The following is a 26,351-nucleotide window of genomic DNA, read 5'->3' on the forward strand; positions in this document are numbered from 1 at the left end:
AGAGCTAGCTGCTGGGGCTCTTCTTGTAGCTGGTGGAGAGAAATAAGAGTTCAGTTCGTCTCATCCTGAAGCAGGTTTCTCCAAAGGTCAGGTGAAGTGTGCCCTAAATGTGCCTGTTCGTTACGGGTGTTGCAGATGGCTCCTGCGATGTTCGGGTGTAGGTGACTGGTACATGTCTGAGGTGAGGCAAGATGAACGCTGCCATGCCATGCTTCTCGGATCTAAGCAGAGCTGGAAATTCCCCTTTGGCATACAGCCTTCCCCACTGTAACATAGATTATGTGTAACTTCCAGAAGATTTGTTTATTTATCTATTTGTTTTTAATTTAGAAGTTGTGTCTGGCAGGATTGGCTGCATCTGATTTTTGAGGTTGACCTTTGTTCCAAAGCATTTGCGAGACTTCCTGCCACTGACTTGGAAGAAATTCTGCTTGAGATAGGCTGTGTGTGCCTGAGTTATCATTACCCTGCGAACAAATACCAGTTAAGCAACATCTGTGACAGGAAGACAGTAAACTCACCTTAATTTCTCATCATAAAAAATATTCTGATGTGGTTTTCTATTACCAGCAGTACTACAAGGGGCCTCTTAGGAACAAGTTCAGATTTCTTAACTGAATGGTAAAATACAAGAAGCCTGGACACCCTTCGAAGCTGTCAGACTTCAAGTAGGACAGCAGACTTGGTGATTAATGTTCCCTGAAGGGCATTCGGGAATTAAAGGCTTAATTACTTTTTACATGAAGACTCCAACGATGAAAGTGATTTAACAGGTTGTGAAGTTAAACAATAAGTATGCGAATAATACTTAAGTTATTTGGCAAGCCACGTTAATCAAAATGAGCAAATTATGCATGAAAGTTTATCCGAACAACTGGATGGCGTGGTGTACCAAGTGTATGAAATACAGCGTAGGCAAAGCACATAACGAACTAATTAGGTGGGTGTTTTACAGACCCAAAAAGATCTAGTTCTGAGAATTCTCCCTGGTAAGCCAGAGGAGCTTCCTGGAGGCCTTGAACTTCGAAAATCAAATCTGGTTCTCCTGGTCTTGTCCTAACCAGATGCGTAAAGGAATGCCTCCGTAGGTGTAGTGCACGGAGATGTGTCCCTATCTGCAGAGGAGCTGGGCTGGCTGGGCGGTTGGTTCTGGGAAGAGTTATACCCTGTAAGACAGGTGGAATAAATTGCTCCTACCGTTTAGGTTGCTTGTATGCTTTCTAACCTTGTTCTTAAATTCAAGTGGCCATGAGTGCAATGCTTTGGGTTGAATTCAGTAGTCGTAATGATGATGCTTTGATGATTTGATGATGGTGCTTACCCAACTGTGCCTTGCAAGGGGCGGCTTCCCCTTCACCCTAAGCTGTATGCTGGTTAACTAAGCGTGCTTTTGGTTCTGATCCATTGTCATCAAATAATCCACTGCCTTGAGCAGAACTACCGTGTAACCAGTACAGATGCAGCAGAAGTTTACAGTACGTTAAAGTGGTGGTGTTGTTACTTGCTCGGAAACCAGCTCTTCTAAAGTTTCACTATATTGGAAACATTCATTGTGTTCCAGTGCTTGTCTTTTGTTTCAAAGAGATTAGAATAAGTATCCAATTGTTTTAAGTTTAAAAAAAAACTAAAACATACCATGTCTTTGCAGCCATACATAATAAAACTTTGTGCAAGATGTTTCAGAAGGAAACTGCAGCCAGTCCCCTGGTGTAAATATTTTTACAGTCAACAGGAAAATTGCTGTGCTTGAATAGTGCTTAGTATGTATTTACATATATATGTGTGCACATATACGTGTGTGTATGTATAAAAGGAAAGATACGTCTGGATATGAATCCATTTTTGGATAAAAGAGATTTGAGCCTGTGTGCACAAAGCTGTTCCTCGGGCTGAACTGCAAGTGGAAGTTGGTAATTAATGGGTTCTGATGGGACTGCTACGCCCAGACAAAAGAAAGCAGAAATCAATATTCTGCTTTGCTGTACTAAATCAAATCAAATAAAAACAAAAAGAGACCCTGGGGCGCTGTACAGCGTAATTCTAACTTAGAGAAAGGAAAGGAAGAAAATCAAAAACCTTCTGACAACTTCTGTAGGTTTTAGTGTGTCAAAACACTGACGCTAATGAGGTTTTCCCTGTGCAAAGACAAGTGGGGAGGCTTTGGTCCTGACAGGGCATCAATATTTTGCCCTCTGAGTGGAAGAACAAAAACAACAGAAAAAGACACTGAACACATTGGAAATAAATACACAAACTTCAAAATGATTAAACAGTCTATTAAAAACAAATGTGATATTTTATTGATTTGAGGGGAGGCCAAGTGCTTTCCTGAATAAGAAAAACAATCGATCAGAACTTCTCTTGTAATTTAAGGTTTGGATGCATTGTCTTTCTTCAGTACAGCATACAGCTAACTTCAAATATTCAATTAGCTTTAAATAATCCAGCGTACGTATAGAAAGCAGGCTGCCTGTGCAAGGAGAAATGAGCTCTTGCAGAACTCTGTCGTAGCTCAAGTCGTATTTCCAAAGCTTTTCCCTGCAGGGAGATGGATGCAGCATCTGCTTTTCCATAGTGTTGAGAGCAGGAATTAAGGTGCGTGTACTTCAAAGCCGTAGCTTGTCAGCACGATTGGTAGCAGCACCTACGTTTGAGCTGTGGAGCTCATCTGAAGGTGTCTTTTATAAAGAGACAATTTATGCAGTACGTATTGAACTGACTGCAGGAACTGAAGATGGTGAATCAAACTGAAGCTCTGCTGATCCCAGGGCTTTCTGAATAGGTGGGTCCGAATGCACTCTCCGTGCCTCAAAAAAAAACAAACAGGATAATGAATGCTCCTAAACGTTGAGGTAGAAGACAGGTGGGGAGAACCATCTCAACGTGCTCTTTCTGTTACAGTTTCTCCTTCAGTAACACACTGCCCTTCACCCTGCTGTAGGAGCTCTCTGTCCGGCGGTGTCGCGGCGGCTGCGATGTGGAGGCTGGCGGCTCACGTCCTGCGGGGGACCAAAGTCCACGCCGTGCTCCAGGACAGGAGCGTGATCACCGCGGCCACCCTGCTGCCGTGCTGCTGGCGGGGGACAGCGCGAGGGGCCCACAGCAGCAACATGAGCACGGCGATACAGAAGGTGGAGGCTCCGGACGCGGAGCACCTCGTCCGCGTGCACTGGGCGGACGGGAGCGAGAGCTGCTACCCGTGCGTCTGGCTGAGGGACAACTGCCAGTGCCCCGACTGCTTCCTCAGCTCGGCCAAGGCACGCAGGCTGCTCTTCGAGGACCTCGATGTTGACATCGTGGCGAAGGAAGTCACTCTGACAGACAGAAAAAAGGTACTCGGAGAGGCACTGGTTGCTCTTCTAGGGAAACGTGTTTAACAATTCTCGTTAATCTGCAAGTTAGAGATAAGCCCAGGATATGCTGTAACCATAATTCATTTATCCATGATCAGTAGTGTGGATTTGCACAGCTTTTAAGAATAACCCAAGGATCTAACGGGAGTAATTCGGGCAAGTTGGGTCTTCCCAATGTATATGAAACTACTTTATACGTGTGACGCATTGGGCACAGAAACAGTTTCTAGAACATAATTGTTCTTTTTTGAACGTTTCCTTATTATCAGAGGTTGAAAAGAAAATGTAGGCATTCCCCACACTTCTAATTTTGCATTAACATCTGTGTTTTTTCTCCTTATTTTATAAGTGACTTGCAAATTAGAAAAACAAATGGGAAAGTGACGATAATCTAAATTCATAACAAAGATATCCTTGTATTAGCTGATATCTTCCAATGTGCAAAAGACTTCATTTTAGAGCAAACGCTCAAACTGAAGTTGAACCCGATATTCAGTGCTGGCCTAGTGTCTGTATCTGTGTCTATCCATCTACGTTAACGCTTGGTTGTGAAAAAGAGAGGTCATTGGGCAAGAGGGGAGAGGAACTGCCCTTGCTGTAAATTTTAATCTTTCCTGACATATGTAAATGCCTAGTATATTATCTAGATCTTATACATTTATTTACAAGCAGTACATAGCTCCCTTGATATGCAAACTCACTTCCTTTATTTTGCAGTTAAAGAGGTTTAAAACATGTTACAGACAGAGCAATCAGCCCTGTAACAGCCGGGGCTCATCTGCAAGACAAGGTGCTGTGTTTATTTAGGCTCCCGAGCTGATGGTTCATTACCAAAAGTAATGCTGTGTAAATTCACCCTTTGAATGAGCAAATGTACTGTGATAGAGGGATTGCCTGCTTCTGTGTACACTCAGGAACTGCAGGCACAGCACTAATCATAAACTAATGCTGGTGTTTTACCATAACATGAACGACCAGAATTTTGTGAAATGGGGATTGAAGCCTACACAGCAGATGAGAGAATTCCATGGGGTGTGTGTGCTGCACTGAGCTCTTTGGTTCATAGGAAGCAAAGCTTTACACTTTCCATCCTTTTTTTTTTTTTTTTTTTTTTTCAGGAATTGAAAAATATACAATTATTTGAAAGGGGGAAAAAAGTGTCAAAACTAGGGAAATTATTTATCTCCTAACTTTTTTTGCATGTGTCTGTCTTGTCCTTTTTCTGTTTTGACAGCTGTCAGTGTTTTGGAAGATATTTTTGCTCTCTTCTGAGTTGTTGATAAAGTGCTCTCCTCAGTGGTGTGTGCCAGCTTCTGTGATTCCCCACTTTCTGCTAAGCAAAGCACACGCAGTGACAGCAGCACGCACAAAATAGCAAATTAGGTCATGTGCTTATGTGAAAATAACCATCTATAAATGGTATCAGAACTTGGATGGTGTTCAGATTGGGATTTCATTAATTGTTTGCAGTTACACTGCAAGGAAGCCTGGGCTGATATTACTGATTGAAATATTGCAATATTTATAATTTCTAAGGTTGGAGTTTTTAGTTGTGTTTTTTTGTTGTTGTTGTTTGTTTGTTTGGTCTACATGGTGGTTGTTTTTTTTCTAAAATGACCTTTCTTTTTATTCTTTAAGATATCTATTACATGGCCCGATGAACACACAAGCGAATATGAGGCTGAGTGGTTGAAAAAACGATGCTTCTCTGAAGCAGCCAGAGCAGAGATGCGAGAAGATTTGTTTTTACCAGGTAGGAGTTCAAACCGCCTCTGTGACACAGGTTTCAAATGCAGGTGGTCTGACACTGCCAGCCCTGTCTAGAGGGTCCTTGCATGAGGACCAAGTCCACCAGCTGAAGCAAGCACAGCCAACCTTAGGAACATGCTTTTTTGCCCTTTCCTCTCTTCTAACCTCTGGACTGCAGGCCAGGAGCAGCCACTCGTGACTGCTGTGTCCTGGGTCACTTGCAGGGAGAGCAGTGGTCAGCTGCTTGGGCTGTGTTTACTTTCCTAAAAGACACTTCCTTTCAGATAGTTTTTGGAGATCTTAAAATAAGGCTTGTGCAGCCCCACTGATCTGTGATAAAGCATATGTTGGTGCTCTTCAAATTATTTAAAGTTTTATTTTTAGAAAAAATCTTTAGAATTGCAGGGGAATTATAACCGAAATATTTTTCCCTTTCTGTGGCCTTCTGTTAAAAAGTAACCACATTGCACACCAGTGTCTTGTGCTGAAGTTCAGGTTGTGTTTGCTCTGTGTCTGATTCTTCCTGCACTAGTTGACCGTCCTTTGGAAAAGAAGCATTTTGTGCAACTGGCAGTGAAACATTGGCAATACAAGCAACAGTCACCCACGACACATCATACACCCTTTTGAGAGAATGATTATAAAATCACCAGGTTTGCCATGATGCACATTATCATTTCTTCTTTCTTTGGCAGTCTTTTGTACTGTGAGCATGGAATGTGTGAAAACTTGCAAGATTTCTGCAGTTGCCCTTGACAGCGTTCCTGTGAGTTCTGCTGTTGCAGAAAGCTGTGGATCAGTATTCAGAGCTAAGCCTGTATCCATTAAAATAGGGTATTATTTTAGTAAAAGAAAGTAGAGGCAGGCTGATGGTGTGAAATTCAGATCCAGCTATTGGTTCCATCAGAGCTCAGCAAGAGGAAAGTCTGAGGTTGTTTTATGCTGCTTTTTTTTGATGTGTTTTGTTGGTTTTTTTTTCTAACAAAGAAAGGAGAAAGATTTTGTTTTGTTTTGTTTTTCCTGAAAGTTTATAAATGGGAAAGCATAAGTATCATCCACTTCTGAGTTTCGTCTGGCACTTAGGGACAACTCAAGGGGCCCATTATCTTTCCCAATTTCTGCCTGTCAAATCTTCCTTACTCCTAGCACCTGTTTTCCTAAACAAAAGCCAGTTATTTAGATTCAGCCTTTTACATCTAGCTTAAAACTTCAGTTATGAGTAGTATTTCCATTCATTTCAGTGGATCGTGTAACAGCTGTCTAGTAGTTCAGAATGGAACTTTTTTCCTCTAGTGACTGATATAAACGTCTATGTCTACTTTTGCCTTGGCAAGAACAAACTACGCTGTTTACTGTTTAATAGGCTTAGGCATGTTCCCAGAATGAACATGATGAAAATGCAAACCTCATATAGGGAAACTGCATTTGATTTCTCAGCTAGTGAGAACTTGTATTTGGAAAAATGAAGATGCTGTGGAAGTTAACAAGACATTTTACAGCGTCTGGGGGGATCGATGCAAATCGATTGTTGCTCTAATTAATGCCCAGACAAATTAGTTTAGATCTCTGGCTAAGTTTATTAGCAAAGGTATCAGTAACTGTAATTTCGGGGATTCAGATATGAATTGCTTCTTTTTTCCCTCCATTATGAAGCCTTAACTGGGTATGATTTGGCTTCTCTCGCATATTTACAGTGTGCTTACTCTCAGGATCTAAATACGATGCTTATTTTGGAGGCCACTTCTCCCCTCTGCTGCTGCTGTTCTCTAGTGGAGCAGTCCAGATAAAATAAACACTAATGATACTTTTTGTTCTTTGGGCAATGCTTTGCAAATTCTATTTTCCATGGTAGATCTGAGTAAATATGTTTATGGAAGTTGCACTAAGTAAGGGCCTGCATTAACTTTGGCTTTGTGTTGTAGTGTCATTCTGCTCTTTCTCAGATTCCCAGAGAAGATCTGGCACATTATAAGGATTGCTTCTTCCAGCATTTCTCAGGTTTTGTTTGCACAGAAGGCTGAAGTTATAAAGGATGTGAATTTGCTTGTTGGCTGTTTGAGACCTGTTTCTCATTGTGTATCAGAATAAGTTTAGAATCAGCTTCCTTCTGGTCAGTGCAGTTACACCACTGCAAATTACATGCTCTTAAGTAGCTAATCATATCCCAGCAGCTTAGCATTACAGATGACATGAAATGCCAGCCCTGCATACTGGTTCAGCAAATACAAGAGCAAGCTCACCAGACTGCTGTAGTTAGAGGTTAACCTTCACTGCTGACATTATCACAGCTGTGGCTTTTTTCTTTTTTCTTTTCTTTTTTTTTTTTTTTTTTGGAAGTGGTTATTTGCATTTCATGTTGCTTTTATGATGATTTTTTGTTGTAATTTCTTTTTCAAAAAATTAGGTGTCAAACGTGTCAAACCAAAAAAAAAGAATAAGTTGTACCTTCACTGCATGATGGAAGTGACTATAATAACTCCATGGCAGTACATCAGGAGTACATTTTTAGAAACGGTGCCAGACCTTATCAGTGCAGTATGCAAAGTCCTCTGTGTGTGTACACTGAGGCTCTTTTCAGGCTGGCCTAGGTTAAAACCTAGGTTAGGTTAAAGGCCTCAGACAGCAATGGTCCTTTAAAATGTGATAATGTCATACTGAACATATATCTAATTCCACTGTTTGAATCGGGATATTAACACTGTCATTGGTGTTTTCAGTTTTTCTATGGGGCCCTGATAGATGACTTCTTTAGAGAAATAAGTTAAAATGTTTGTTTGTTTGTTTGTTTTTTACTAAAGGAGTTTGTTCATTTGAACATATCCTATAGTAATAATTAATGAGAACTGCCCCTGTGAGCTAGGCTGCCATATACTTGTGCTAAGTAATTGCATTGGGTTGACATGGCAAGGTGCAGTACAGCAGAAATGAGGATGTCCCGCAACAAACGCTAAAATACCCATTTAGACAAAATGTCTGAAAGCAATAGGTTAAAAATCAGGAAAGTTTCTTAAAAACAGTAAAAAGCTTTAAAAGGCAGGAACTCCCAATAAAGTTTGTTCACTCATGGTTAGGTCACCTTCCATCTCATGAAGTAGTGGTTTCCAGAGGACCGCTGCTCCTTTTTTTCCCCTCATTTGTGTGACAGCAGTGACTGCTGAACTGCTGGAGAGAACAGCACACTGACACAGGCAGTCAAAACCAGAGGATGCAGACTCCAGGTCTGTGCTTTGTTTTTCAGTCCTTGTTTATTTTGCCATGTGGCTCATAACAGTTCAACCTTCCAGAATTTTAATTTCAGCGTTTCAGCTGGTTGTTAGCTGCTTTGCTTCAGCGATTTGTGGCTTTGGCAATTTCAGAGCTGTAATTGCTAGCAGAGTTAAGTCGCGCACTTTGAGAAGCACAAATACAACAGCTTGCAGGCAAGCTTGCGCACTGCGGGCACCCACGCTGCCTGTGCCTGCAGTGCTACCTAAATACAGACGTGTATACATGTACATACGGTCCTCTAGCTTGTATGCATGTGTCGGTGGTGCCTGAGCTCATCAGACATGTGTAAAATACATTTTCTGAAATGGTGATGTCTTCTTTCCTAAAAGATTTGTATTTTTTGCAGATGGTGGCAATTGTGCCAGTGAAATCTTTTTTTTTTTTTTTTTTTCCCTGTCATTTAGTTTCACTGTAGATCAGTTCCAATAACTATTTTGCATGTCTTTCTTCTCTGGGAAAAAGACAAAACTTTCTGATGAAGCTTTTTTTCTAAAAGTAACCATCCATTCCTGGAAACTCTCAGACCAGTTATTTCTGAGACACATTTTCAACAGGGATATAAAGTTATTGTCTTTTGAGAAAGGTTGTTAGAAACAGATGTCTACTAAGTTGTTTTTTTTTTTCCCCATTTATGTAAAAGAGAATATTTTTGAGTGCATTATACCACATGACTCCAAGTAATTACCCATGTTTGATTTTTTTTTCCACGTAGTATCCATTACTGTGGGTCCAAAATGGAGGGGGAAATAACTCTGACTTTTTTAATAGTTTTAATCTGAAAAAAATCCAGATTTTCCAATCCATTCACTTTTAGAGTGCTAAATACTTAAAATACATATATATATATATATATATATATATATATACACATGTTTTACTCTGAAAACAAGTATATGAATGAAAAATATCACTCTCTTTCATTTATTCCCCGATAAAAAATTCTAAGCTTGCCAATTAATACTTTCTGTAGCACATCTTAAATGCAGAATAATTAATTCCAAGTGTTTGTTGATGATTGCACACTGTCTGCAGAAATTGGGCAAAGGCCATCTTCTCATTTTGTGCAGACGTCTGATGTAGAGTCTTTCTGTGGCTAAACCTGGTATGATCAAGAAATGGTATTTATTTATTAATTTTTTTCTCTTAATTATTATTCTGAAGCTGGAAGTTGTGATGACGACTTCTTTCAAAAGCAGGTTGTTCTTCCCACTTTGAAAAGCACCTAGATCTGGGTTTTATTAATCGTAATGCAATTGGTCAATAATGACGTGAAATAACTCTACAAGACCTTTGTTTTTATCCCTTGGGAATCATCCAGCTACACAGAGATTTTTAATATGGCAACTGCATCTGTGCTGTGCAGGCGAGAACTAGGTCTGTCCAAACACTAATGACTCGCTGCTATCTTTCTTGCTCTCTCAGGTTTTGGAGCTTATGTTCTTAAATTTCTGCTGGAGTACAATGGAAACTATATTAACTGTGGTTACATCAATATCTTAGCATCACAGGATCTTTTTTAGTTTTATTACATATGCTTTCCTGTCCCTTTCCCAAAAAATCGTGAACCTGCTAATTTGCCAAATTGTAAATATTGGACAGCGTGTAACATTTTCATGTGGGGCTGAGGAGAAGGAAATCTTCATAAATATTGCTGCTTTTAGTGTTGACTTGTCTCTCTCCTCCTCCTGTTGAAATTAGTAGTGTTGTACTTGAGTTGCTGTGATGGTCTCTGGGACCCATCAGGAAAGGAAGTCCTTCATTGTTTTTCAGGCATATGTGCATCATTTAAAAGTAGTTCGTGCCTACATCTGACATAAATGATAAAAATTAGACCCAAGATCCAAGCTACCAGAAGGGTTAGAACTAGCACCAATATATTTGAGTTAAACCGTATGATAGCTCTGGGGAAAAAAATAAAAATGACTAGTATGTAAAGTGTAAAGATGAAAAATACTGTACAAAACTCTATGCTAAAAGTCATTATATGAAAGTTGTCATCTAGCCTACTCTTTTAATTCATTCAATGTACATGATAAAAACAATCATCTGGCAGTCAGTGTAGAAAGCCAATGTGACTGTCAGCCAATTTCCCCTTTGCTGATAGTAAACACATTTATTATGCACACTGCCTCGAGCTGGTATTTAAATCATGCAGGTTTCTCCCTATTTTCTGTGGCTTTATTGCTGCAAATGAATCACTTTATTTTAGTGTGGCTCTAAAAAATTTTCCCACATACTTCTGTTGATGGAGATTATTCCTTTCTAATATTTTGGAAGGTCTGGGCAGTGCTGTGAAGGCATTGGTTTGCTGCATGCTCTAAATATGCAAGTTTGTTCTCGCTCTAGGAGTGTTGAAGGGCGAGGGTTACAGCTCTAAATGACCCTCACAGACAGGAGAAATGGTAAAAACAGTTTAAAAATGCTTTAATCTGCTGGGCAACTACTTTACCTAGCCTACTTCTCGGTCTTCAGCAGCAATATAACAAAAGCATCTGAGCCCAGCTGCTCTCCCCAGTCCATTCGCTTCGTACTTCTAGGGCATCCACTGTCTTTGTGCCAGGGTTTGCTGTAAAGTGCTGCAGCTCGGCGGGTGTCGGAGTGCAAGGTAGGGAAATAACCTCCTGTCTGGGGTTGGTACTGCTCGCAGACCGAGTCCTGCCTGTGCTGGCAGACTGGCTTGAGATCAGGGCAGCCCAAAGGGAAACCTGGCCTGCCTCAGGGATGAAGTAGCCCTTCTGCTCCTTTTAACAGAGTGACACTTCCATAGCAAGGTGCTGGGCGTCAAGGAAGGCTGCAAAGACAGCGTGCTCATTTGGAAAGCTCTGTAAATGGTCAGGGCTCTAGAGACATCTAAGAATTCAAGGGCTGCGGAGAGAGAGAGAAGAGTGAAAGAACCATTTGTTTTCCATGTTCACGGTGGGTACGTCAATATACTGCATCTGTACATATATGAAAATATTTTCAGAATAGGTAAAAATTGGAGTTCAGACAAACTATTAACAGTTTCAAATTAAATGGAAGATTTTAAGTGAGGGCATAATTTTTATAGCAAAAACTTTACGAGCTGCACTAGATTTATATATATATTTTAGTCCCAGATACCAGCTGCTGCTGCATTCCATACATTTCCCAAGGATTAGTAAAAACTTGGAGCTGTACACAATGCATTTTCAGCTTCTGGCATATTTACCACAGTGTCATTACACAGTACAGTGGGAAATGTCAGGGGGAAAGGTTACTCCTGCAGTAGCTCAAAGACTAAGCTCTTGGCTGCGATAATATGCCACTGAAGGGCTGGGAACTTGGAGCCTTTTTTCTGCAACATGAGGTAGGATTTATAACATGCACTGTGTAAGCATTCATGTACCAGGCTGCACCTTTTAAAAAGAAAAACAATAATCCACTGAGGAGGATGCTGGCTGCACTTGTCACTGGAAGTGAATTCATTTGAGAGAACTGGAACTTGGAGGACAGAGTTGATGGCCTTGCCAAGGCAGGATTTGACTAAATTTACCACTTTTTAACTATTTTTTAAAATTTATTTTAAAATATGAAGTAGCTAAAAATTAAAAAAAAAAAAAAAAAAAAAAAAAAGCCTAGGAAGCAATTTTACTTGAACCATTTCTCAGTTTCAGTAGCGGCCTGCAGAGTATCAGTGAACAGTTCTGTCTCCTGGAAGTACTCCAAGCAGTACAGTGGAGGTTAAACACCTCTTTGCTCTGCAGACAGCATTGAGTCCTGAATGCAGTGCGGAGTCGGGGAGAGGATAAACTCCCAGTACCTTGGTGGGATGCACATGGCTGCTTTGCTGTGCAGGTTATTTACAGGAGCAGTTTGTGTTTAGCTTTGTCTCCCTCAGCTCCTTAGAGTTGGAGATGGGAGGCCAGGCGAGCGCTTCCACTGCAGGGGTCTGGTGGGGAGGAAGAGCAGGTGAGTTGCTGCCCCTTGAGGGTTGCCTGCGGTGCAGCTATAAGGCTTGGCACATGTGTCATACTGAAATCAAGGGCGGTTCTGGACAGGCATACTGAGTAAGTACTGCCTTGCACTGCCACACTGTACCTTGGGTTGTGCATCCCATTTGAGGTGGAGCTTCCAGCAAGCACGGTGACAGCTGGGAATTTGAACAGGGGAACCCTACAGTTCGTGTGCTCAGAGAAGCCTGGGGCACTTGGAGCTGCAGTTAAACTCCAGGCTCCATGGGTGTTTTCCAAAGTGGGAAAAAATCTGTTGGTATATTCCGAGAAATAGTAATGTCCCTTTTATTTTATGTAAGGAAGATTAGGGAAATATTTATTAGCGAGATCAGGAAGGAAAAGTTGCACGTTAAATACCCCATTAGTTTGCACATGGTTGTTTTACCTGCACAAACACTGAAACCGAAATCTGTCTTTCAAAGGATGTTCTTGGCGGTTCACACAGCATAGCTACAGCTATTTTAATTTTATAACCTTTAATAGAGAAAAAGGAAAACATCTATATTTTATTTTTTCCCAAACTTTCAAACGTGTGAAGGGATGTATCTTGGCTTAAACACACTGGAGCAGTGAACAGACAGCCACAGAGTGGTCGCACGAAGGAATTTAATGAGGTGAGATTCTGCGTCTCCTCAAGGATTGCACTTCCTTCATTTTGTGAACATGTTGTGAAATTCAACAGCTTGTCGATCATACCACAGCTTCTTTGAAACATGGGATGGGGTATAAAAGATGGTCTGTGCGAGTGGCTTATATTTGGGTATGTGTGTTGTGTTTCTTGGACAGCCTCTAACGAGCTGAGCCAGAGCAGTAAGGAGTACTCGTGGCTGGAAATCTGCAGACTTTGCAACTGCTGAAAATGTAACTCTGTAGGGTCGGGGTTCACATTTTTATGAGCACGTGGTGTTTTTTGCTTGCTACCTGTATCCAGAGAGGGAGAACATTTATTTTTTTTAAAAAAAAAAGAAAAGAAAAAAAATGACTTTTACATTTCTTTGAAGTGCAGCGTGTCCCTCAGCACCAGGTGAAAGCTGCTGCTCGGAGGGCACGGTGGGTGCTGGCAGCCCTGGAGTAAGGAGGGTGTAAGTGACGCAGTCCCCTTTTGTCAAATGCTCTTGGTCTCCTCTCTGGGTGTAATCTTTACAGTCGATGACTGGACAACTTAACTGAACATCAGCTAAAACACCAAGTGAGCTGGGTGTGATGTAAAGCAGACGAGGGTGCTGTTAACCAAATAGCTCCGATGCCAGCAGAGCCAGGCCGGCCGGCTGAAATCAGAGCAGAGAGCAGCGTCCCGGCCGGGGGGCGAGCAGCGGTTCCAGTGCCATGTGTGCTCGCTGCCCAGTGATGAAATGAGTTTTTTCCTCTTGCACGAGAAGTGAATGCAGCGTGTGGCCACGTCGGGCGGCGCAGAGGCAGCAGCAGCACGGAGCGGCCCAGAGGTCCATCTAGCGGCGCGCAGGAGGGCAGGTGGTGCAGCACAGGGAGCTCGGCACTGGGGGCTCTCAGCACCTTCTGCCCTGCCCACGCTAAGCCAGGTGACTCGGGTGACTGGCACTGGTCCCTGGGCAGAGCGTTTTCACCCCAGAAATACGCAGCGATGCAAGATTTCACTGCTCACGTCTCAGCGCAAGACAGGCGCAGACGGCTGCTGCTCAGAGAGGAGAAAGGGAGAAGAGTTTGCAGTCTGGTTATGCAGGTAGAAGGCGCCTCGGTGTCTTCAGGGGCTGTGTCAGGGTGCTGTCACCGAACTATGAACAGCTGCTGCCAGGGAGGAACCCCATCCCCCTGCCTGGCTTACGCTTCCTCTGCAGTCTGCAGCAGATTTTGCTCAGTCTCCAGGCCCTGCACCACCCGCTTCCCACATTACATCCCTCAATTTTTCCCAGGTAGTGCACATCTTCCTCCTCCCTGACAGGTGCTCCCATCGTTCATGTTGAATGTTTCCTCCTCTGTACCGGAGAATTCACCCAAGCATATTTCTGACATTGTCTGTCACCAAAGTCAGAAGAATTAGTACCTTTGCTGGATTTTTTTTTTCTCAAAAACAGGCAGAAAATATGCTTCTTCATTCCATTTCGTTCTCTGAAATGCCTGACCCTTTTGATTGATTGTTCTCCCTATAAACTCAATATAAGAAAAACTTCGGCATAAAAAGAAATCTGCCCAAAAGGCTGTATTTTGCTGAAGCTGTAAGCAATTAAAAGCAGCTCACAGCAGAAAAGCAGATTTCTGAGGAAATCTCGGTACCTCTTACTATGAACCAGTCTTTCAGTGTTGTAGCTATGGATATGTATGGTGCATCTGTGGGTTATCATGAATATGCTTGACATACATGGGAGAAAACAGTTGTCTATGATGCTTCCTAGCAAGGCCATTTGATAGGAGTTACAGCTTGACCTAAGGTTTAGTTACTCCAGCACACCTGTAGTCATTTCAGATTTAATCTAATGATGTTTACAAACTCGATTTATGTCAATATAACCGAGACTGTGGCAGCTCGCTTTCAGGTATGTGGGCAACCATTTCACGTGGCTTTAACCCTGTCCTGTTTTAAACTCCAAATAAATAAGCAAAAAAAGACCAGGCTGGGTTCAGCGGCCCACACCAGCAGTGCAGTAGCACATTATTCTCTGCAGTCACTCCAACTGTGGAAGAAAATCGCCAGTAGCTGTAAAGTAGGAAATGTGATGCACAGTCGTGGAGCTCAGTGCCCTGTGCCAGGAGCACAGACAAATTAAATTAAAGTTAACTGCGTTAACGACAGCCAGGCTCCAGAAAGTGTCCTGGTGAGAAGCTGCGCTTTGGGCTCCGTGATTCATTTCCTGCCTTTTCCCTTTCTGTCGACGTTGCCATTCTTGGCCAAATGCACTGGAGCCATTAAAATTTAGGTGATACCTATTTCAGTTTTGTCTAGCAAAATTGGTCCTGGCAGGAATAGGCTGAAAAAAAGCAAACAAACAAACAAACAAAAACTTTTAAAAATTATTTTAATGAAGTGGTCTTGGCATAAGAATATTGAGGGCTAGTCAAGATAGTCATAGAGTTTAGTGGCCCTTGTGTGTTTTTGTCTGCACTAATGAGCTGCTACAGCACTGCCCGCTGTTGAAGAAAATTAATTGGATTTTGCAGATGTCTATGAAAATCTTAAAATATATACTTGGCTAGCCAAATTTGGCTGGTTTCAACAGAATGGCAAATGTCCTAAGAAGTGGGTGACTTTCCAAATTTGACACTTGAAAGAATGAAAACATTAAAACTTCTCAGCTAAGCCAATGTAGGAATTTTTGGCGTGGCCACACTGCTTATCTTTCACTGGTCCATTGGGTTTGGGACCATTTTTGTTGTTGTGGAAGCTCTCCCAAAATATTTGAGGCAGGTATTGCCATGGAAGCCCTCAGCTGAAATGGCTGCAGTTTAGCAAAGTTGAAACACTCTGAGAGAAGCGTGAGGTGGCTGCAGAGACAGAGCCCTCCACCAGCTGTGCTCTGGGTGGGGAGTGTTTCATGGGCACGAGTAAGGGAAACTGAAAACACCGCCCCTGGTCATTGTGCCAGCTTCCTCGGGGCTCTGCCAGAACTTCTAATCGGAAAGCATCTCAGCCTAATGTATTCTGTACGTCTGAAGCCTGGTTTTGAGCTGTATAGGTATGACTTAGGATCATCCTATGGAAAGATGAAGGAAAAAAAAAATCTATTGTTCCCCAGAGGGAGGCCCAGATATCTCCAACTGCACCGGCAGATGGCAGTTTGGCACTTGTCCGTGCACGGAGAGCTGTCATCGTGCTCTGTACACATTTCTTTGTCCACTAAAATAAAATGGCCATGGTTTCACAAAGGACAACCTTTTGTTAGGAGTTAATAATCAGATCCAGCATGGAAAACAGTTTGCTCCTCCTTTGCGCAAGGCACAGCTCTTATTAAAAATTCTTGCAAACCTGGCACTAGTACTCTTTATCCTGGTACACACACAATTTTTGAACATTCGTGGTCTTCTTTCCATCAGAGCGGATGGTGTTATTTTTCCATCAAGAAAACCTTGGCTGCTGCTGGTTGTGTTCAGCAATGCTGCTCTGTGACCTACGGGTGGAAGTCTAACAAGTCCAACACCACCCTGATGTTTCTGCTTATGATCACCTCACATTTTTCCCGTGAAGAAGCTGCAGGTGGTCATCTTCAGGGTTACACGAGAGGGCTCCTGCAGCCATCAGAAGGGTGGCCCCATGAGTCTCGGCTACAGAGCTTGTGAAACGTTCAGCCGGGGGAAGGACTGGAGCTCCCTGGTGGCCACAGGACAGCATCCCTGGAGAGCCAGGGCTGTGTGCTTCGGTCACACAGGCTGCAAGTCCTGCTCCTTCCTGCGGTGTGGCTGCCAGTTTTCAGGTCTGGTGGTAAGCTCCATGAAGCGAAGCAGACTTAGTTCCTTGTATTAAGCAGCAAGAAAATATTAAACGATAAATCAGTATGAGCAATAGCAGCACTCCTAGGGAGATGGCATCAAAAAAAATAGAAAACAAAATAGAGTAGGAGGCGTTATCAGCATTGGGATGTTCTGGAGAAAATAATTAAAGTTATAGACCTCATTATTTTATTTGTTAGAAAGTCCCATTCCCAATGAAGTCAGAAGAGACAAAGCACAACAGAAATACAACTCCAGCATAAGCTTATGAATAATTTGAATAATTATTCCCTACTTATGTTTTAAAAACCTGTTTCTGTATCCATCAGCCAGTGGGAATTTTGGGAGTAAAAGAGTAAAAAACAATTTGTTGAATTTCAAATGTAAGTGCATCAAAACAGGGGGAAATAGGGTTCTTGGGAACAGACACGTGCTGAGTTGCAGAAAGGCTGAATGGTTTTCTCAAACTTAATCTGGGAATAAATAATACTTTGCATGAGCAACAACTAAAGCTTTCTCTGACTGCATTTTGACTGTGTGTGAGCCACAAACTGCACAACAGTGGCATAGATCCCCAAAGAACAAAGCCCAAGGGAGGCAGCCTGACAGCGCCAGGAGCTGCTGGGCTGCCCTGAGGGCAATGGGGCAGCGACAGCGGGGAACTGGGAGCGCTGCGGGGGGATGGAGGCACAGAGAGAATGAGGAGCACAGCCCCGAAACGGCTGGGTACGGGGCTGCCGTCAGTAACCCCGGGGCTCCCAAATTTCTGCAAGTTTGACCTCGAGTAACCCCGAGGGCTAATTGGTTGACCTCAGATGACCCCGGGGCTCCCAAATTTCTGCAAGTTTGACCTCGAGTAACCCCGGGGGCTAATTGGTTGACCTCAGATGACCCCGGGGCTCCCAAAAATCTCCAAGTTTGACCTCGAGTAACCCCGGGGGCTAATTGGTTGACCTGAGATGACCCCGGAGCTCCCAAAAATCTCCAAGTTTGACCTCGAGTAACCCCGAGGGCTAATTGGTTGACCTCAGATGACCCCGGGGCTCCCAAAAATCTCCAAGTTTGACCTCGAGTAACCCCGGGGGCTAATTGCTTGACCTCAGATGACCTCGGGGCTCCCAAAAATCTCCAAGTTTGACCTCGAGTAACCCCGGGGGCTAATTGGTTGACCTCAGATGACCCCGGGGCTCCCAAATTTCTGCAAGTTTGACCTCGAGTAACCCCGGGGGCTAATTGGTTGACCTCAGATGACCCCGGGGCTCCCAAAAATCTCCAAGTTTGACCTCGAGTAACCCTGAGAGCTAATTGATTGACCTCAGATGACCCCGGGGCTCCCAAAAATCTCCAAGTTTGACCTCGAGTAACCCCGGGGGCTAATTGGTTGACCTCAGATGACCCCGGGGCTCCCAAAAATCTGCAAGTTTGACCTCGAGTAACCCCGAGGGCTAATTGGTTGACCTCAGATGACCCCGGGGCTCCCAAAAATCTCCAAGTTTGACCTCGAGTAACCCCGGGGGCTAATTGGTTGACCTGAGATGACCCCGGGGCTCCCAAAAATCTCCAAGTTTGACCTCGAGTAACCCCGAGGGCTAATTGGTTGACCTGAGATGACCCCGGGGCTCCCAAAAATCTCCAAGTTTGACCTCGAGTAACCCCGGGGGCTAATTGGTTGACCTCAGATGACCCCGGGGCTCCCAAAAATCTGCAAGTTTGACCTCGAGTAACCCCGGGGGCTAATTGGTTGACCTCAGATGACCTCGGGGCTCCCAAAAATCTCCAAGTTTGACCTCGAGTAACCCCGGGGGCTAATTGGTTGACCTCAGATGACCCCGGGGCTCCCAAAAATCTGCAAGTTTGACCTCGAGTAACCCCGGGGGCTAATTGGTTGACCTGAGATGACCCCGGGGCTCCCAAAAATCTGCAAGTTTGACCTCGAGTAACCCCGGGGGCTAATTGGTTGACCTGATATGACCCCGGGGCTCCCAAAAATCTCCAAGTTTGACCTCGAGTAACCCCGGGGGCTAATTGGTTGACCTGAGATGACCCCGGGGCTCCCAAAAATCTCCAAGTTTGACCTCGAGTAACCCCGAGGGCTAATTGGTTGACCTGAGATGACCCCGGGGCTCCCAAAAATCTCCAAGTTTGACCTCGAGTAACCCCGGGGGCTAATTGGTTGACCTCAGATGACCCCGGGGCTCCCAAAAATCTCCAAGTTTGACCTCGAGTAACCCCGGGGGATAATTGCTTGACCTCAGATGACCTCGGGGCTCCCAAAAATCTCCAAGTTTGACCTCGAGTAACCCCGGGGGATAATTGGTTGACCTCAGATGACCCCGGGGCTCCCAAAAATCTCCAAGTTTGACCTCGAGTAACCCCGGGGGCTAATTGGTTGACCTCAGATGACCCCGGGGCTCCCAAAAATCTCCAAGTTTGACCTCGAGTAACCCCGAGAGCTAATTGATTGACCTCAGATGACCCCGGGGCTCCCAAAAATCTCCAAGTTTGACCTCGAGTAACCCCGGGGGCTAATTGGTTGACCTCAGATGACCCCGGGGCTCCCAAAAATCTCCAAGTTTGACCTCGAGTAACCCCGAGGGCTAATTGGTTGACCTCAGATGACCCCGGGGCTCCCAAAAATCTCCAAGTTTGACCTCGAGTAACCCCGGGGGCTAATTGGTTGACCTGAGATGACCCCGGGGCTCCCAAAAATCTGCAAGTTTGACCTCGAGTAACCCCGAGGGCTAATTGGTTGACCTGAGATGACCCCGGGGCTCCCAAAAATCTCCAAGTTTGACCTCGAGTAACCCCGAGGGCTAATTGGTTGACCTCAGATGACCCCGGGGCTCCCAAAAATCTCCAAGTTTGACCTCGAGTAACCCCGAGGGCTAATTGGTTGACCTCAGATGACCCCGGGGCTCCCAAAAATCTGCAAGTTTGACCTCGAGTAACCCCGGGGGCTAATTGGTTGACCTCAGATGACCCCGGGGCTCCCAAAAATCTCCAAGTTTGACCTCGAGTAACCCCGGGGGCTAATTGTTTGACCTGAGATGACCCCGGGGCTCCCAAAAATCTCCAAGTTTGACCTCGAGTAACCCCGGGGGCTAATTGGTTGACCTCAGATGACCCCGGGGCTCCCAAAAATCTCCAAGTTTGACCTCGAGTAACCCCGAGAGCTAATTGATTGACCTCAGATGACCCCGGGGCTCCCAAAAATCTCCAAGTTTGACCTCGAGTAACCCCGAGGGCTAATTGGTTGACCTGAGATGACCCCGGGGCTCCCAAAAATCTCCAAGTTTGACCTCGAGTAACCCCGGGGGCTAATTGGTTGACCTCAGATGACCCCGGGGCTCCCAAAAATCTCCAAGTTTGACCTCGAGTAACCCCGAGGGCTAATTGGTTGACCTCAGATGACCCCGGGGCTCCCAAAAATCTCCAAGTTTGACCTCGAGTAACCCCGAGGGCTAATTGGTTGACCTCAGATGACCCCGGGGCTCCCAAAAATCTCCAAGTTTGACCTCGAGTAACCCCGAGGGCTAATTGGTTGACCTCAGATGACCCCGGGGCTCCCAAAAATCTGCAAGTTTGACCTCGAGTAACCCCGGGGGCTAATTGGTTGACCTCAGATGACCCCGGGGCTCCCAAAAATCTCCAAGTTTGACCTCGAGTAACCCCGGGGGCTAATTGTTTGACCTCAGATGACCCCGGGGCTCCCAAAAATCTCCAAGTTTGACCTCGAGTAACCCCGAGGGCTAATTGGTTGACCTCAGATGACCCCGGGGCTCCCAAAAATCTGCAAGTTTGACCTCGAGTAACCCCGGGGGCTAATTGGTTGACCTCAGATGACCCCGGGGCTCCCAAAAATCTCCAAGTTTGACCTCGAGTAACCCCGAGGGCTAATTGGTTGACCTCAGATGACCCCGGGGCTCCCAAAAATCTCCAAGTTTGACCTCGAGTAACCCCGGGGGCTAATTGGTTGACCTCAGATGACCCCGGGGCTCCCAAAAATCTCCAAGTTTGACCTCGAGTAACCCGAGAGCTAATTGATTGACCTCAGATGACCCCGGGGCTCCCAAAAATCTCCAAGTTTGACCTCGAGTAACCCCGAGGGCTAATTGGTTGACCTCAGATGACCCCGGGGCTCCCAAAAATCTCCAAGTTTGACCTCGAGTAACCCCGGGGGCTAATTGGTTGACCTCAGATGACCCCGGGGCTCCCAAAAATCTCCAAGTTTGACCTCGAGTAACCCCGGGGGCTAATTGGTTGACCTCAGATGACCCCGGGGCTCCCAAAAATCTCCAAGTTTGACCTCGAGTAACCCTGAGAGCTAATTGATTGACCTGAGATGACCCCGGGGCTCCCAAAAATCTGCAAGTTTGACCTCGAGTAACCCCGGGGGCTAATTGGTTGACCTCAGATGACCCCGGGGCTCCCAAAAATCTCCAAGTTTGACCTCGAGTAACCCCGGGGGATAATTGCTTGACCTCAGATGACCTCGGGGCTCCCAAAAATCTCCAAGTTTGACCTCGAGTAACCCCGGGGGATAATTGGTTGACCTCAGATGACCCCGGGGCTCCCAAAAATCTCCAAGTTTGACCTCGAGTAACCCCGGGGGCTAATTGGTTGACCTCAGATGACCCCGGGGCTCCCAAAAATCTCCAAGTTTGACCTCGAGTAACCCCGAGAGCTAATTGATTGACCTCAGATGACCCCGGGGCTCCCAAAAATCTCCAAGTTTGACCTCGAGTAACCCCGGGGGCTAATTGGTTGACCTCAGATGACCCCGGGGCTCCCAAAAATCTCCAAGTTTGACCTCGAGTAACCCCGAGGGCTAATTGGTTGACCTCAGATGACCCCGGGGCTCCCAAAAATCTCCAAGTTTGACCTCGAGTAACCCCGGGGGCTAATTGGTTGACCTGAGATGACCCCGGGGCTCCCAAAAATCTGCAAGTTTGACCTCGAGTAACCCCGAGGGCTAATTGGTTGACCTGAGATGACCCCGGGGCTCCCAAAAATCTCCAAGTTTGACCTCGAGTAACCCCGAGGGCTAATTGGTTGACCTCAGATGACCCCGGGGCTCCCAAAAATCTCCAAGTTTGACCTCGAGTAACCCCGAGGGCTAATTGGTTGACCTCAGATGACCCCGGGGCTCCCAAAAATCTGCAAGTTTGACCTCGAGTAACCCCGGGGGCTAATTGGTTGACCTCAGATGACCCCGGGGCTCCCAAAAATCTCCAAGTTTGACCTCGAGTAACCCCGGGGGCTAATTGTTTGACCTGAGATGACCCCGGGGCTCCCAAAAATCTCCAAGTTTGACCTCGAGTAACCCCGAGGGCTAATTGGTTGACCTCAGATGACCCCGGGGCTCCCAAAAATCTGCAAGTTTGACCTCGAGTAACCCCGGGGGCTAATTGGTTGACCTCAGATGACCCCGGGGCTCCCAAAAATCTCCAAGTTTGACCTCGAGTAACCCCGAGGGCTAATTGGTTGACCTGAGATGACCCCGGGGCTCCCAAAAATCTCCAAGTTTGACCTCGAGTAACCCCGGGGGCTAATTGGTTGACCTCAGATGACCCCGGGGCTCCCAAAAATCTCCAAGTTTGACCTCGAGTAACCCCGAGAGCTAATTGATTGACCTCAGATGACCCCGGGGCTCCCAAAAATCTCCAAGTTTGACCTCGAGTAACCCCGAGGGCTAATTGGTTGACCTGAGATGACCCCGGGGCTCCCAAAAATCTCCAAGTTTGACCTCGAGTAACCCCGGGGGCTAATTGGTTGACCTCAGATGACCCCGGGGCTCCCAAAAATCTCCAAGTTTGACCTCGAGTAACCCCGAGGGCTAATTGGTTGACCTCAGATGACCCCGGGGCTCCCAAAAATCTCCAAGTTTGACCTCGAGTAACCCCGAGGGCTAATTGGTTGACCTCAGATGACCCCGGGGCTCCCAAAAATCTCCAAGTTTGACCTCGAGTAACCCCGAGGGCTAATTGGTTGACCTCAGATGACCCCGGGGCTCCCAAAAATCTGCAAGTTTGACCTCGAGTAACCCCGGGGGCTAATTGGTTGACCTCAGATGACCCCGGGGCTCCCAAAAATCTGCAAGTTTGACCTCGAGTAACCCCGGGGGCTAATTGGTTGACCTCAGATGACCCCGGGGCTCCCAAAAATCTCCAAGTTTGACCTCGAGTAACCCCGGGGGCTAATTGGTTGACCTCAGATGACCCCGGGGCTCCCAAATTTCTGCAAGTTTGACCTCGAGTAACCCCGGGGGCTAATTGGTTGACCTCAGATGACCCCGGGGCTCCCAAAAATCTCCAAGTTTGACCTCGAGTAACCCCGAGGGCTAATTGGTTGACCTCAGATGACCCCGGGGCTCCCAAAAATCTCCAAGTTTGACCTCGAGTAACCCCGGGGGCTAATTGGTTGACCTCAGATGACCCCGGGGCTCCCAAAAATCTCCAAGTTTGACCTCGAGTAACCCCGAGAGCTAATTGATTGACCTCAGATGACCCCGGGGCTCCCAAAAATCTCCAAGTTTGACCTCGAGTAACCCCGAGGGCTAATTGGTTGACCTCAGATGACCCCGGGGCTCCCAAAAATCTCCAAGTTTGACCTCGAGTAACCCCGGGGGCTAATTGGTTGACCTCAGATGACCCCGGGGCTCCCAAAAATCTCCAAGTTTGACCTCGAGTAACCCCGGGGGCTAATTGGTTGACCTCAGATGACCCCGGGGCTCCCAAAAATCTCCAAGTTTGACCTCGAGTAACCCTGAGAGCTAATTGATTGACCTGAGATGACCCCGGGGCTCCCAAAAATCTGCAAGTTTGACCTCGAGTAACCCCGGGGGCTAATTGGTTGACCTCAGATGACCCCGGGGCTCCCAAAAATCTCCAAGTTTGACCTCGAGTAACCCCGAGGGCTAATTGGTTGACCTCAGATGACCCCGGGGCTCCCAAAAATCTCCAAGTTTGACCTCGAGTAACCCCGAGGGCTAATTGGTTGACCTGAGATGACCCCGGGGCTCCCAAAAATCTCCAAGTTTGACCTCGAGTAACCCTGAGAGCTAATTGATTGACCTCAGATGACCCCGGGGCTCCCAAAAATCTCCAAGTTTGACCTCGAGTAACCCCGGGGGCTAATTGATTGACCTCAGATGACCCCGGGGCTCCCAAAAATTTCCAAGTTTGACCTCGAGTAACCCCGAGGGCTAATTGGTTGACCTCAGATGACCCCGGGGCTCCCAAAAATCTCCAAGTTTGACCTCGAGTAACCCCGAGGGCTAATTGGTTGACCTCAGATGACCCCGGGGCTCCCAAAAATCTCCAAGTTTGACCTCGAGTAACCCCGAGGGCTAATTGGTTGACCTGAGATGACCCCGGGGCTCCCAAAAATCTCCAAGTTTGACCTCGAGTAACCCCGAGGGCTAATTGGTTGACCTCAGATGACCCCGGGGCTCCCAAAAATCTCCAAGTTTGACCTCGAGTAACCCCGAGGGCTAATTGGTTGACCTCAGATGACCCCGGGGCTCCCAAAAATCTGCAAGTTTGACCTCGAGTAACCCCGGGGGCTAATTGGTTGACCTCAGATGACCCCGGGGCTCCCAAAAATCTCCAAGTTTGACCTCGAGTAACCCCGGGGGCTAATTGGTTGACCTGAGATTACCCCGGGGCTCCCAAAAATCTCCAAGTTTGACCTCGAGTAACCCCGAGGGCTAATTGGTTGACCTCAGATGACCCCGGGGCTCCCAAAAATCTGCAAGTTTGACCTCGAGTAACCCCGGGGGCTAATTGGTTGACCTGAGATGACCCCGGGGCTCCCAAAAATCTCCAAGTTTGACCTCGAGTAACCCCGAGGGCTAATTGGTTGACCTGAGATGACCCCGGGGCTCCCAAAAATCTGCAAGTTTGACCTCGAGTAACCCCGGGGGCTAATTGTTTGACCTCAGATGACCCCGGGGCTCCCAAAAATCTCCAAGTTTGACCTCGAGTAACCCCGAGAGCTAATTGATTGACCTCAGATGACCCCGGGGCTCCCAAAAATCTCCAAGTTTGACCTCGAGTAACCCCGAGGGCTAATTGGTTGACCTCAGATGACCCCGGGGCTCCCAAAAATCTGCAAGTTTGACCTCGAGTAACCCCGGGGGCTAATTGGTTGACCTCAGATGACCCCGGGGCTCCCAAAAATCTCCAAGTTTGACCTCGAGTAACCCCGAGGGCTAATTGGTTGACCTCAGATGACCCCGGGGCTCCCAAAAATCTCCAAGTTTGACCTCGAGTAACCCCGGGGGCTAATTGGTTGACCTCAGATGACCCCGGGGCTCCCAAAAATCTCCAAGTTTGACCTCGAGTAACCCCGAGGGCTAATTGGTTGACCTCAGATGACCCCGGGGCTCCCAAAAATCTCCAAGTTTGACCTCGAGTAACCCCGAGGGCTAATTGGTTGACCTCAGATGACCCCGGGGCTCCCAAAAATCTCCAAGTTTGACCTCGAGTAACCCCGAGGGCTAATTGGTTGACCTGAGATGACCCCGGGGCTCCCAAAAATCTCCAAGTTTGACCTCGAGTAACCCCGAGGGCTAATTGGTTGACCTCAGATGACCCCGGGGCTCCCAAAAATCTCCAAGTTTGACCTCGAGTAACCCCGGGGGCTAATTGGTTGACCTCAGATGACCTCGGGGCTCCCAAAAATCTCCAAGTTTGACCTCGAGTAACCCCGGGGGCTAATTGGTTGACCTCAGATGACCCCGGGGCTCCCAAATTTCTGCAAGTTTGACCTCGAGTAACCCCGGGGGCTAATTGGTTGACCTGAGATGACCCCGGGGCTCCCAAAAATCTCCAAGTTTGACCTCGAGTAACCCCGAGGGCTAATTGATTGACCTCAGATGACCCCGGGGCTCCCAAAAATCTCCAAGTTTGACCTCGAGTAACCCCGAGGGCTAATTGGTTGACCTGAGATGACCCCGGGGCTCCCAAAAATCTCCAAGTTTGACCTCGAGTAACCCCGAGGGCTAATTGGTTGACCTCAGATGACCCCGGGGCTCCCAAAAATCTCCAAGTTTGACCTCGAGTAACCCCGGGGGCTAATTGGTTGACCTCAGATGACCCCGGGGCTCCCAAAAATTTCCAAGTTTGACCTCGAGTAACCCCGAGGGCTAATTGGTTGACCTCAGATGACCCCGGGGCTCCCAAAAATCTCCAAGTTTGACCTCGAGTAACCCCGAGGGCTAATTGGTTGACCTCAGATGACCCCGGGGCTCCCAAAAATCTCCAAGTTTGACCTCGAGTAACCCCGAGGGCTAATTGGTTGACCTCAGATGACCCCGGGGCTCCCAAAAATCTCCAAGTTTGACCTCGAGTAACCCCGAGGGCTAATTGGTTGACCTGAGATGACCCCGGGGCTCCCAAAAATCTCCAAGTTTGACCTCGAGTAACCCCGAGGGCTAATTGGTTGACCTGAGATGACCCCGGGGCTCCCAAAAATCTCCAAGTTTGACCTCGAGTAACCCCGGGGGCTAATTGGTTGACCTGAGATGACCCCGGGGCTCCCAAAAATCTCCAAGTTTGACCTCGAGTAACCCCGAGGGCTAATTGGTTGACCTCAGATGACCCCGGGG

The 26,351-nt window shown here is 46.4% G+C and overlaps 1 protein-coding gene across 1 annotated transcript in view; it reads left to right on the forward strand.

Annotated features, from left to right (window-relative positions):
- Nucleotides 1-3,016: 3,016 nt before the first annotated feature.
- The window catches only part of BBOX1 (gamma-butyrobetaine hydroxylase 1), a 43,467-nt gene continuing 20,132 nt past the window's right edge, over nucleotides 3,017-26,351 (forward strand). Inside the window, exons 1-2 of the mRNA XM_032189328.1 lie at nucleotides 3,017-3,332; nucleotides 4,992-5,106. Coding sequence (XP_032045219.1) covers nucleotides 3,111-3,332; nucleotides 4,992-5,106 — 337 coding nt within the window. The 5' untranslated portion in view covers nucleotides 3,017-3,110. The remainder of the gene's footprint in view (nucleotides 3,333-4,991; nucleotides 5,107-26,351) is intronic.

This window comes from Aythya fuligula, chromosome 5 (assembly GCF_009819795.1).
Source record: "Aythya fuligula isolate bAytFul2 chromosome 5, bAytFul2.pri, whole genome shotgun sequence".
NCBI classification, from domain to species: Eukaryota; Metazoa; Chordata; class Aves; order Anseriformes; family Anatidae; genus Aythya; species Aythya fuligula.